At 57.2% G+C, this 13,253-nt stretch overlaps 2 protein-coding genes across 2 annotated transcripts; one reads left to right on the forward strand and one right to left on the reverse strand.

Annotated features, from left to right (window-relative positions):
* Window positions 1-770: 770 nt before the first annotated feature.
* On the reverse strand, window positions 771-9,877 carry EAH_00047210 (hypothetical protein, conserved; the record flags this gene model as incomplete). The annotated part of the gene is made up of 8 exons (XM_013391482.1): window positions 771-947; window positions 1,046-1,270; window positions 1,580-2,035; window positions 2,289-3,273; window positions 3,494-3,705; window positions 3,832-3,987; window positions 4,177-4,396; window positions 4,656-9,877. 8 exons carry the CDS (start codon window positions 9,875-9,877, stop codon window positions 771-773), a joined length of 7,653 nt encoding a protein of 2,550 aa, XP_013246936.1.
* Window positions 9,878-10,650: 773 nt separating this feature from the next.
* On the forward strand, window positions 10,651-12,903 carry EAH_00047220 (hypothetical protein, conserved; the record flags this gene model as incomplete). The annotated part of the gene is made up of 1 exon (XM_013391483.1): window positions 10,651-12,903. One exon carries the CDS (start codon window positions 10,651-10,653, stop codon window positions 12,901-12,903), a length of 2,253 nt encoding a protein of 750 aa, XP_013246937.1.
* Between the last annotated feature and the right edge of the window lie 350 nt (window positions 12,904-13,253).

Here is a 13,253-nt window from a genome sequence, read left to right on the forward strand (position 1 = left end):
TTGCAGCAGTCGGCGCTGAGGTGGTGCAGATGTCTTACAATGGATTGCCTCTCGCCTGTTTGCTGATGAGGCAACTGCGTTCCCAGCATTCAGCGGATGGACAACACAAATGTATGTATATGCATACATCGATGATAATTGCTTCACTTCAGGAAAATGCCCATTCGTGAGGTTCGCGAAATGCGCAACAGGAAGCCAGACAAGTTGCTGGCGTGATTAAGACACCTGCAACTTGCATTTGGCGTTTGCTAAGACATGAAGGTTCGTGAAGATCACCTACGCTTGGTCAACTGTTCGCTAGTTCGTGCAGTTCGATTAAACCATTCCAGGCAGTTAGCAACAAAACGAACTTGTCCAAACACTCAAAACTGAAACGTCAGCTCCACAGTCTAGCGGCATTCAGATGCAGTAAAAGATCCGTACGCACTGCCAATGCATGCACTTGTGACATGCGGGATTCGCTTGCGTGGTATGCAGCGGCATCGCAGCCGATACCTCCCCCCGCCGCTGTACTGTCTAACAGAGACTCGGTGAGAGGCTGAAGGAGGCCAACGCAAGCTCTACAGGCCCTAACAGCAGCTGCTGAGCTACAAATGAACACAGCAGCAAATGCGCCTTTCTCTTGCCTCTCACTGTGCACGGGTGTGACCACCCAGCGCAGAAGGCTTTATAAGGCCCAACAAACTACGCGCCTCTTCAGTCCGACGAAGGAAGAAAGTTTGTCCGAGCCAAGCGCTGCCAGCATATGCAGGATTACACAAAATCACCTGTCAACTGGGCCAGTCCTCCGCCTCCGACAGCCTCTCGGTTGAAACACCTTCCCCCTGCAGCGGGTGAAGGCTCCAGAGGGATGTCTGTGTGCGGCCGGCATTCAGTTCAGCCACAAGGAGCCGTTGCAGCTCCAGAGGGCTTTTGTCACGACAGTCCGAGAGGTTAACAAGCCGCACCTGGGGACAACAGACAGTTTAAACTCTTCCACTTCACCATTCAGTAGAGCATCCTTCTCTATCTAGCAGCACAAAAACAGAAAGAACCACCGCCTCACCTCCCAACCAAGACGTCGCAAAAGGAACAACTGAAGCAGCTTCTTTGGCAACAAAATCCCCTGCCTGCGGCCCCAAGTATCAGCTGGGAATATAAACGCCAACAGCAACGGCTTCCCCTGCCGCTGCAGCTGCAGCGGCTGTAGCAGCTGCTGCAGCGGCGACGGCTCCACGTCGTGATGCTGAGTGCGGGTGCAAGCGAGACCGCATACCCTTAGATGCGCTGCCTGAGGCAGCAGCAGCAGAAGCACAAATGACGCCGCAGCTCAAACAGTGCCCGCAGCGCCGCGAGCTGGATCCCGGACGGGGTTGTCAATGACGTGCGTCTACCCTGCTCTACTACAGAGCCGTAACAAATGTATATTGAAGAGGCACAACAGAAGTGGTCTATTTGACTAAATGGGAATGAACATTTGGCAGCATTGCCTTTGCATCGGCGCATTCAAAGCTCCCCCGAACCATGCGATTCTCTGCACTCCTCAAAGGTAGGGCAACCACAAAGCACTGGGCAGAGCCCGCTATTCCATTTCGCATACCTTAGCTGGAGACCCCTCAGCTGCAGGGATCAGCTCACGGAGGATACTCGCTACTTCGGTCTCCAGCAAATGCCAGTCCCAACCGCCTTTGGTGCTGGGCTTCGCGGTTGCTGCATCGTGCAACTCTTCAACGGCTCCTGTTGCTTCCGTTGTTTCCGCTGCTGTTGGTGTACAATATTCAAGAGCATCTGCCGCTCCTGAAAATGCTGTTTTCGCATCGATTCCGAGAGAATTTGCACCTGCTGCTGCACCTGCATCGTTGGCTTTTGCTGCACCTGATGCTGCCCTTGTTGGGTGCGCTGCAACTCCTCGGACACTGTCAACCTCCGCTACTTTCTCTGTAGCAGCAGCAGATGGGTGCGAGAGCGGTATGTGCCTCCTTGCCGCCGCTGCTGCGTCTAAAAGAGCATCGCAGTCATTCAGAAGCCGTTGCAAGTCAGTGGCATGCATAAGCCCCTAAACCAGCAGCAACAAAAAACACCAACAAATCCTGCAAAAGCTGCACGAAGCTGGATCATGCAGAGACAACTCCACAAATTAAAGTGGCACACGCGTATTGCCCAGGTGTTTGGCCTACTAGTGCAGCCAGCAACCCCAGCAGATGCGAATATAACTCCAAAAAGCAGAAGGACCGAATATGGCTGTTCTGGATCGCTTGGTCATCGATGTAGCAACACATACATTCCTCCACCAGCAGTTGAGTACTTACACGCAGAATCTGGGGGCAGAGACACTGCAGTAAGGACACAGTAATCCCCAAGTCGCCCGTTGCTTCTTCAATCGCCGCGCGGGCCCGGGATAGCTGCTGCTGTTGTAGCACCAGCAGCGGCGGATGGAGGTTTTCTAGTGCGGCAGCATGCTGCAGAGCTTGCTGCTGCTGCTGGAGCCAGACAGGAGCAAGGGGGCGTAGAGCATGCACAGCAGCAGCTGCAACCTGGAGCAACAGCGGTAGAGCGAGGCACTCAAACTGACCCCAGCTGCAGAATGCAAGAGCAAGGCGGCTGCACTGCTGCAAGACATGCAGCGACGGCTGCAGCAAATGCAGCTTGCCGGCTGTTTGCTGTTGTACTACTCCAGTTGGCAAACTCTCCGCTGCGGCAAAAGCTTGATGGTGCAGTGAATCCGCTGCTGCATGCGAGGCTGTAGCGGAGTCCTTCTGTCGCACTACCCCAAGTTGTTGCTGTAGTCGCTGCTGCTGCTGAGCCTCATGGTGCAAAACTCGCCGCAGACGGCACCATGTGTCTTGCTGCAGCAACAATGAAGCATTTATTTGCTGCAGCACACTCCCAATACGTTGCTGAAGCTCTGCTGTAGAGAAGGTGTGGCTTAAGCCCCTTTTAGGAGCTGCAGGTGCGGCTCCTGTGCCATCTAGTCGCTCCTGAACTAGCTTTTGGCGATGCTGTTGCCAGAGGTCAGTAACCTCTTGAGGCAACAGCGGACTGGGGACTGCCGCAACTGCAGCCGCAGCAAACACCGCCACTTGGGACGTGTAGGCGAAGACGCTGGGCAGTTCCTCGCCTTGCTGCAGCCATTCAGCTGGCCAGGGTGATCCGCCCATTGTTGTCGATCCCGTTCTCAATGCTACTGTTGTTGCAGTTCCTGCTTCTTCTGCTGCTATTGGGTCGCCACTGGCAAAGCGCTCGACGTGCGGAAGCAACAACGACAGCAGCCGCTCGTCAACTCGGCGCCGTGCCCTGAGGCATTTCACAGATTCGACAGCAGAGATGCACCCCGTAAGAAAACAACAGCTCCTGCAACAGCAGCGGCCGCAGCATCAGCAGCAGAACAAGCGGCAGGAGGGACACTGGCCGCCGTTGCGCGCCTCACAAACAACACGCGAGCAGCCGAAAGCTCGCCCATTGATCTTGTGCTTCTGCTGTTTTCTGCCGTATCTTCCATATGTCCGCCAGGTACCCCTGGAGTACGCCGGGTGCCATCCCCGCAAGGGCAGCCCCGGCCTGAGCAGCAGTCCCACACCAGTGTTGCTCTTGCTCGGCCCGGAAAGCAGAGAAAAGGAGCAGCAGCTGCTGCTGCGGGTGCAGCAGCAGCGGCAGACTGTGACGGTACAGCAGCGAAAATAAGGCAGCAGACACGCGGGGGGGCAGGGGGCAATCCGCACTCAAGAGCTGCAGCGCAGACGCAGCACTGATATATGGACATCTTGAAAGGTAGAAGCCGGCGAAGGAATAGAATGGGGTAAAATGATAGAAGAGGGATAAAAGAGGGTAAAGAATAGCTAGGGGCCACCGCACCTCAGCCACGTCCAGCGGCTGCTGCCCGGCTGCTGTTTGATTGCGAATCCGCAGCGCTAGGGCAGCAAACAGCTGTTGCTGCAACTCCTCACGTTGCTTCTCTTGTTGCCTTGACTGCCGCTGGCTAACACGCAACGCATCTTCTATGAGAAGCGCCTGTACGAAACGGCAGCAATGGCAGCAGTAACAGCACGAAAAGTTCAGATGACAAGAACAGCACACTGCAGAGCTGAAGCCATCGGCAGCCTCCCCAAACATCAGCAGCAGCTGCAGCAGGACCAGAATCAGCGGCAACACCAATAACTACAAAGGGAAAGTGCAAACATAATGGTGCTACCGCCCCACCCGCCACGTGTGAATAATCCACTTAACACTTGGAGGCCTCTTAAGGTCTGCCGCTGCTTGCAACAGGCTGCTGCTGCAGCTGCACAGGGCTGTGTGGGCCCAATCAGCGAAGGCGTCTCCGCGACGGCGTTGGTGCTGCTGCTGCTGCTCTTTCACAGCATGCAATTTCTCGAGAGCAACGGAATGCTGCATGTCCAGCCGGCGGTATTCCAATGCGTCTCTGCAAAGCCAGCATGCAGCAAATTCTCACACAAGGGAGTGGCCATGAATCATATGAGTATATCAATGCAAGCAATTTATGCACACATATAAATGCACATCTGTAGACATTTTTGCACACGTTGAATGCCTAGAAGAGAGGACGGAGGCACAGCTGCGAGCTACCTGCGCGCAGGGGGAGCAACGCCAACCCGCATCAGCAGTAACACAAGCCACTAAATCAATGACAGCTCTACAACAGGACAACTTCCCGTGCCCACCCCAAAACTGCATGCAGCTCATCAATGGCAAACGCCAAAGAAGTCATCACTTCCCCCCGCAACGGCTCCTGGTGCTCGTCCTGCTGCTGCTCCTGCCGCTGAAATGGCACCTCTTGTCCTATGCTGCTGTTGCTGCTGCTGCTCGTTTTCTTCATCTGGCGGCGGAGAAAGTTTAATCGGCGGCAGCGCTGGAGCAGCTTCTCAATGCGACGGAGCAACCGGTCCTGCTGCAGCAGCTGAGGCAGCAGCAGCTGACGCACTACCGACTGCTTGAAGTGCTCGTGCGAAAAGGCAAGAGCGGCACTTGCACTTGAGAGGACAACCAGCCTGTTCTTATTCGACTCAGCCTCCACTTCCTGCTGCTGCACCCGTCGCTGCACCAGGCGCTCCCATCTGGCTTGTTGGCGTTCTTGCTGCTTCGTCCTGAAGTGCTGCTCCCCTGGAAGCTGCTGCTGTCGCTGCTGCAGGTGTCGCTGTTCAGCTGCTGCACGCAAGGAACTCACGACAGCATGCTGCTGGGTAATCCGCCGTTGCTGCAGCTGCAAGACCCGTTTCAGCGCCTGCGACAGTCGCTGCTGCTGTTGGTGTAGCTTTCGTAGCTGCAGCATCAGGTTCACGCGCTGCTGCAGGTGGCTGAAATGCTGCGCGTTGCTGTCCCGGATGGGGCTGCAAGAGTGCAACAGGGCTGCAACACCAGCAAGACCAGGAAGAACCCGAAGCAGCCACAAAGGGCTCACGAACAGAGCTAATAGCTGCAGTAGTTCGACTGGTGGGTCGGCCGGAGGCCCAGCAATAACGCAGCATCCGATGCGTATCTGCATGCCTAAGGGAATCACGGTTGAGAGGCTGTCGTTGTTGCTGAGACTATTGGTGTTGCCGCTGCCTGAAGCAGCAATTCGTGCAGATTCAGCTGGCTGGCCGACGCAGCTTTGCGTGCTTGTAGGCAGACTTCCTGCCGCGCCTAAAGATGCTGCCGTTGTGCTTGCTGCGGCAGCTGTCAAGGCTTCAACTGCGGTTGCACTGGGGCGCTCCGGAGTACTACAGGCTCCTGCCGCAATTCGTTGCTCCAGACCAGTTTGTGCTGACTGAAGCATACAGTACACGTCCTGAAGCAGAGACAAAAGTTCTTCAGGGGCTTGTGGGGGTGATATGTCTGCGCAGGCGCATTCATGCATCAGCCGCTGAATTCTCAGAGCGGCAGCAGTAGCAGTAGGCTCCTGCTGAAGCTTCCGCTGCTGCTGCTCCCTGTGTGTGTATGGTATGGTATCTGCGAGAACTCCCGCTCCAATTTGCTGCTGTCGCATCCGTTGCAGTTGGTGCTGGAGCTGCTGCAGGTGCTGCTGCAGCAACTGCATGAGTTGCTCATCCGTTTGCCGTTGCACCTGCAGGAACGGCGCCTCTGCATGCAGAGCAGCGCTGTGTTGAGCAATCTGCTTCTTCACAGCCCTTAGAACCGTACCCAAAGGAAGCACAAGTTCCTGCCGCTGCTGCAGCTCCTGCTGTTGGTGCTTCGGTTGCTGCTGCTCTTGTGGCTGCACTTGTTGCTGGGTGCCGAGTGAATGCCAAGCCAGCGCCGCTAAGGGGGTGGCGGAAGCCAATAGAGTGGCGCTCTCCTGCAGCAAAGACGATTCCCACAGCATGCTGTCGGGGCTGATGGTGTAACTTCTGCTGCAACTGTTGCTGCTGCTGCTTTGTTCCTCCCATCCACATCCGCTGCGTGCTGCTGCCAGTTGATGTTGAAGCCGCAGCTGGTCCGGATGCGTCACCTGCTGCTGTTGCCGCTGATGTACGCCGACTGTTGACGTGTCATGCGATATATTGGGTGCAGAATGATGCCAAAAAGTAGCAGCTGCAGCAAAAGTGTGGTGCTGCTGCTCGTGCATGCTGTGCAGCAGTGCTTGCTGCTGCTGCCGTTTCAGCCATAAACCGAAGGCATAGTCTGTGCGGCTCATCAAAGTCCAAGCGTCCGTGAGGCACCCATGTCGCGTGTCGGCAATGTGCTGTTGCTGATGTTGCTGCTGCTGTTGTTGCCAGTGCAAGCGCATGCTGAGAAGGGATGGCAAGAAGGCTGGGTCTGCGTGGAGTGCAGACAAGCAACTGTGTGCCCGCTGCAGCTGCAGGTACACCAGAGCTGCTGCGCCTCCTTCGTACCCCCAAATTGCCTTCAACAAAGACGATGTGATGCAACCAATGCCAGCTACTACAGCGGACAGCTGTTTGGGTGCATGCAGGAGTGACAGCGGCTGCAGAGTTTGCTGATGCTTCCGGTGGGGTTGCTGGGCTTGCTGTTGCTGTTGCTGCTGCTGCTGCTGTTGCAGCTGCGGAAGTGCTCCCCACAGAGACACCTCCTTCACTAACCATTCCTGCTGCTGCACTGCTATCTCCCGCAGCAGTTCCACTAGAAAGACCGGCGATCCTCCAAAGAAACGCGTTGCTTGCTGCAACAGTGCAGGTTCCCCATATGCTATTCCTGCTCCCGCTGCTGTTGCTGCTGTTGGTGCTGCTGCTGTCATAGGCCACTGGCCTCCAGAAAGTGACGGAACGCAACTCAGGCGGTCTGCAAGCTTCAGCAAAGGAGTAAGTACGGGCGTTAGTCGCTGCCGATCAGCAGCAGTAGGACCAGCAACAGCACCAGCAGCAGCAGCGGGACGAGGACCCGCGGTCTTTGTCTCTTCGCGGGCAAAGATTCGAAGCAGCATCAGCGCCTCCCACAACAAAGCAGATGCGATGGGTGTGGTGAACACCTCCGGGTGAGCATACACCTCAGAGAGCGCTGCCAAAGCTTGCAGCCGATGAAGCAGCAGCCGCTCCTGTTGTTGCTGGTACTGCCCATACATTCCATCCGACGGCAGAGTGACAGCACGACGATACGAAGAAGACAGCAACAGAGATAGTAAACCTCCGCGCGCTGCTTGCAGCAAATCCCGCCGCAAGCAGGAAAGCTCTACCTGATGCTGTGGTGCCATGCTACCGCTGCGGCTGCCGCCGCTGCTGCCGCTGCCGCCGCCGCTACTTCTGCCGGTGGACTGATAGGCTAGGCCAGTCCACGAAAGGACGCTGCGGGCGGCAGCTGCAATGGTAGACAGTGCTGATGTCTCCCGTAGCAGCAAAGGCTCGCCCTCTCCGCGTCGTAGAAGCAGCTGCTGCATGTAAGCACTTGGGTCACGCTGCAGCAGTAACAGCAACTGCAGCAGCTCGCCGCCGACCGCCAGCCGTACGGCAGGGCAAGCAGAAGGCCGCAACAGCAGCTGCGCACATTCCAAAGGCGCGACTGAAAACACAGGGCCCGGCTCATTCCCCTCTGCCAGCTGCTGCTGCTGCTGCTGCTGCTGCTGCTGCTGCTCTTTCGGCAGCCGCTCCCGCCACAGTTGCGGTTGAGCTGTCCAGCCTCCCTCTTGAACAGGAATAAGGGCTCTTTTGCTGAGAAATGCCAATAGTGCACAATCGAGGTGTGCATACAACTCAAGAAGAGAAGGGGTTCCAAGTTGGGCGCCGTAGCCATCCCAGTAAGAAGAGATGGGTCCCACGCTGGGAAGTTGCCCTGAAGCTGGCTGGTGTTGCTCGCGCCGCTGCTTCTGCTGCTGCTGTTGCTGCTCACCTCGTCGTAGAGTAGAACCTGGAGCAGCAAAAGCCTCCTGCGGCTGCTGCAAGCGAACGGCTCGTTCGGAAAGCAGCAGTGCCCTGTAAGTGCTCAAGGCAGCCGGCCACTGCAGCGCGTGTTGCTGGTGCAAGAGGTGGATAAACACTGGAATCGCAGCAGCAGATGCTGCAGGCCGGAGATGCTGTAGGGGGGCGTAGTGACAGAGCAGAAGGAAAAGAGACCGCAGGGCAGCAGCTGCCTCCGTGGGCTGCAGCACCTCCAAGCGCGAGCCTCCTGCCGCTAGACTCTGTTGCTGCTGCTGTAGCCACCCTACAACGACCGCCGCTGTCTGCAGCAGCAGCGCAGGGGGCATATAAAGAGGCTGGGCCTGACTGTTTCTGTCGCTGATGTTGCCGACGCTGCTGGAGCTGCTGCGACCTCTGTTGCGCTGCTGACGTGGCTGCTGCAGTACCGGCTGCAGAGACAAGTGCTCTATGCAGAGTTCTGCGCCTGCAGGAGCAGCAGCGGCAGGTGCTGCTTCCCCAAGTTCCTTGATTTGTCTCTCTAAGTAAGTAGCGCCAAAGGCCAACACGTTCAGGCAGAGGCGCAGAAGCGACTCATTGGGGCCCGCTGCCTCTGTGGTCTCTGTTGCTGCAGCTGCTATTCGTGCTGCTGTTGCTGTTGCTGTCGGAGCTGATGTTGCTACTACTTGGTTCGGCTCTTTGGATGCAGCGAATTCTTCTGCCTGTTGCAGGGCAGCAGCGGTGTCTTTTAACAGCAGCGAGATGTTTGCTGCTACTCTGTACGGCAGCACCTGTCGTTGCTGTTGCGCTGCCCGCCGCATCAGTCTCCACGTTGCCTGCAACATCTCGACAGCAGCAGCATCATCAGCAGTACGACCGTTTGTTTCCTTAGGGGAGGGGACACCCAGCGAGACACCCGAACTGCGTGTTGCATTCCCGTGCATCGGCTGCCTTGGCTGGTGTTGCTGTTGTTTCTGCTGCTCTCCCTCCTGCTGCTTCCCAGCATTCACTGCAGATACTCTCAGCTTCCTCTTGTACAATCCTACAAGGGGCACTCCCCTGCCAATCAGTTGAGACGATAAGGCATACGCGGTATTGCTGGTTCTCCGCTCTTCATCCCGTGCTGCAGCGCCAGCGGCTGCTGCTGCAGCTGGTACCCCTGGAGCGGCTGGATCTGCAGTTGATGCGGTTGTTGCTGGTACTGCACCAGGGGATACAAACGTGTTCGGCAGTAGACCCTCTGAGGCCGCCTTTGAAAATTCGAAGACGCTGGGACCCCCGCGGAAGGGAGCCACGCGCGGAGGGCGGTGCCGCGCCGTATAGACACCTCTGCTGCTGCATCGTAGTGCTGCTGCTGGTGGTGGTGTTGCTTTCCAGTGCAACTGCTTCCCATGACTGCCAAATACAGTGCAGTCCTCCTTGCCCGTAAGGCGGCCTTGAGGCGAGCCTTCTTGCTCTGTTGTTGCGGCTGCAGCTGGTGCACTTGCTGATAATGCGCCCCCGCTGCTGCTGAAGTTTCTCCCAGCAAAAGATCCCAGACGGACCCGCCTAAACCCCATGCGGGGGCCCCTATGGGAGTTTCTAAGGGCCCGTGTAACAGGGTGGGAGAAACGCAACATTTGCAAAGTCAGTGGCCCCGGGGGTTCTTTAGGTGTCCTCTTGAAGCAGCAGGTAGGAGCAGCTAGCAGCGCAGCTGCTAGCTGCTCCTACACCGTCATCAGCGGTTTCGGAGGCAGCAGCTGCGGTTGCTGCTGCAACGGGCCCCTGCAGGTATTATGCCGCACTCAACGTTTGCGCTGCTGCTGCTGGCGCCGCTGCTGTCCTGGCGCTACTTCTGCCTGGAGTGAGACAAAGAATTCTTAGCTCTAGTGGTTCCTTGAGCAGCAATAGAAGGAAAACCACTTCTTCAGAGGAGCGGGATCGGCAAGACGGCTTAGACGCACACGACTTGGGGGGCCCCCCGTTGAGGGGCCCCCAGGCAGTTTGGGGCTTTATTGCCGGAATACCCTCCTTCTCTGGCACACTGTTTATCTTTTATTGTTTTAATCTGGTCTCAAGTTATCGCATATCAGTTCTTAGGCCTGCAACGTTCCCCTCAGCTGCCTGGCCCGGGGCCTCCGGTACCCTGGAGCCCCGGAAGTCTAACAAGCCAGTTGCCAGGTTGCTTCCTGAAGGCCCTGCAGAAGTAGCATGCAGCATATGATGCTTTAGAAAGCCCGGGGTACCTCCAGGCGCATCACTGGTGAGTATCCCGTAGGGCCAGCGTGGGAACGAGAGGCGCCTGCATCGCCGCCACCGCCGCTGCTACCGCCGTTGCTGCTCCTGCGTATTCAGGGAAGAAGCAAAGAAGTCAAGAAGAAACTAGGAGAAGAAGCGCATCCCTGGCCGATTCATGGTCACGGAGGCACCTTCGAGGCACTCGGGGGCCCGAGGAGCCCCCAGAAACTCCCGGAAAATTCCACCAGAGCATGTTGCTGCTACAGCCAGCAACAAGGGCAGCAACAGCAGCGGAAGCAGCGACACCCTGAGCAACAGCAGCCAAACCAGCGACAGCCGAAGCAGCAAGCAAGATGGAAGAAAGAGAAGCAGCCGCAGCTGCTGTCCTTCTGCACGAAACAAGTGGCTGCTGCAGCCGCTGCTGCTTCGCGCGCAGCAGGTGTTCGCTGCAGTTGAGTCGGAGCTGCAGAAAACACTGCAGCAGCAACAGCAGCATATCGCAGCTACTGCGGTACGAGATCTTCAAGCGTTTGCCGACCTCCTGTCTTCGCTTGTTTGTAGCCAAGGGAGCCCCCACGAATTGCTTCACGCGGGGCCCTCAGAGGGGCTCCTGAAGCAGCAGCAACAGCAGCTCTCAGCAACAGCAGCAGAGGTAGCTCCAGCACCCGGCAGGGATGCGAGCTCCCCCTCAGCAGCAGCAGCAGCACCAGCATTAACGCCAACATCACCGACAGCAACGGGAGCGGCCGTGGTGTGGTATTCTTCAACCCCAGCAACTCCTGGCGCGCAGCTTCGTAGATCGCAGAGGGGTAGCTCCCAGCAGCATGAGTTGCAGCCGCTGTTGCAACTGCATGAGGAGGAGGAAGAGGAGCAGCAGCAGCAGCAGCAGCCTAAGCTGCAGCAACACATGGACCTCTCGGGCACGGAACGTGCCGAAAAAAGGCGGAGAGCCCTTTCTAAACAGGCGCAAGCAGCTGAAGGAGATCCACCAGTTGCTGGTGTTGCTTTGACTGCTGCAACGCCAGCAGCAGCAGCAGCACATCAGAGCAAACGGCGACGAGAGAGTCCGGGAGATGACGGCGCTGCTCCTACTCCTGTGGTGGCCGGTGCAACTGCGGTTGAGCCACCGGCTGCAGCATCGGCAGCTGCAGCTGCATGCGTGCAGCGGCCAGCTGCAGCAACGATTCATCCCACGCCGCCGCCCACTCAAGCACCAGGAGCAGTGGCAGCGGTGGCACCTCCTCCTCCTCCTCCGCCTCCTCCCCCCCCGTTTGCTGCAGTTCGGCCCCCACCTCCGCCCCCTCCCTTACCGAGTTGGGCTGCTACCGGACCGACAGCAGCAGCAGCAGCAGCAGCAGTGAACTCACGGCAATTGAGCGGAGGTGCTGTTGCAGTATCAGGCCTTTCTTCGGAGGCCTTGGAGGCGTTGAATGCACTCAGCGAGAAGGAGCGGGAGGAGACAATTGAGATTCTGAACGCACTGTCGCTTCCGCTCCTTCAGGCGCCAACTCAGGAGCAAGCGGAAGACCCTTCAGGAGCCGTCAGGGGCTCAGGGACCCCCACAGTTCCAGGGGCCCCCAAATGCTCGGGGTCTCTCAGCCCTGCCGATTACCCGGATAGTGGACTGGCCGAAAAGGCGGTCTTGAGCTCCAGGCAGCAGAAGCAGCAGCAAGAAACGTTGCAGAGGCAGTCAAGTGCATTCAAGTGTTCAAGCAACGCAACCACTCCCCTGGCTCCTAGGATACCCCTGGGTTTTGAGGGAACAGGAGCAACCCCGGGGGCCCTTTCGCATGTATCAAAATTGGAGAGTCGCAGAACAGCGGAAGGTTCTGATGCAGAAGAAGGAGAAATTTCCGACTACGGCCCTGATAGGCCAAACACCTTGGAACCTCCTGCGGCGCTTGAAAACGCAACTGGTGAGCAAGCTGGAGAGGGCCTGACGACCATGCAGCAACAGCAACAGCAGCAGATAAGGATACCCCGTCTTTCGAGAGTAGGCGAAGGCTCCCTCCACCGCGAGGGTGGTAGCTGCAGCAGCACGGTTGATTTGGGGGAGTGTTGGGGTCCCTCCGCTGCTGAGGCTCCCCTGTCTTCGCAAGGGGCAGGTCCCCCCGACTCCAGTTTATTGGATGCGTTGATTGCGGCGAGGCCCCTTTCTTCGGAGGCTGTGTTGTGTAATTTGTACAGCTTAAAGAAGTGCGAGGCGGCGCGGCCGCAGCCACAGCCCCAGCGAAAGCCAAAGAGGAGAACCCAGGAGGCTCAGGAGAGGCACCGCCAAAGATGGGCAGAGATACAGCAGAGGAGAGCCCAAGCAGCAGCTAAGAGACAACAATTGAAGGGGAGTCCCTTCGGAAAAGAGGGAGACGGGGGCAACTGCAATTCGGCACAGCCATCCCAACTGCCGTTCACCCCGTTAACTCCCTGCTAATAATCATTACTAAAGCCCTGCTTCGTATCGAGTTCGCCGTAAGCCCTGATTCTGTCCAGGCGCCAGGCTGTATTGGTTTTTGTTGTGCTGCTGATTCATCTAACTTAGTCTCTTAATCTCTTCCACTGTCGAGTTCGATGTGGATACCATCAGCAGCAGGTGGGGTTTCCGGGTGTTTGTGCTTTTTCTTTGTTGTGCATTGTGGTCTGCTCGTCCTTTTGATACGACGAACAAACAAAAGTGCAGGAGCTTTCCTTGCCGCAGACTTCCCCTAAGTATTTGTTCAGTGAAGCTTAAGAGAAAGTTCGCAGGTGGGAGGAACACTTGCGGGCCATATTTTGAGTACTTAC

This window comes from Eimeria acervulina, genomic scaffold (genome assembly GCF_000499425.1).
Source record: "Eimeria acervulina Houghton genomic scaffold, Eah_scaff719, whole genome shotgun sequence".
NCBI classification, from domain to species: domain Eukaryota; phylum Apicomplexa; class Conoidasida; order Eucoccidiorida; family Eimeriidae; genus Eimeria; species Eimeria acervulina.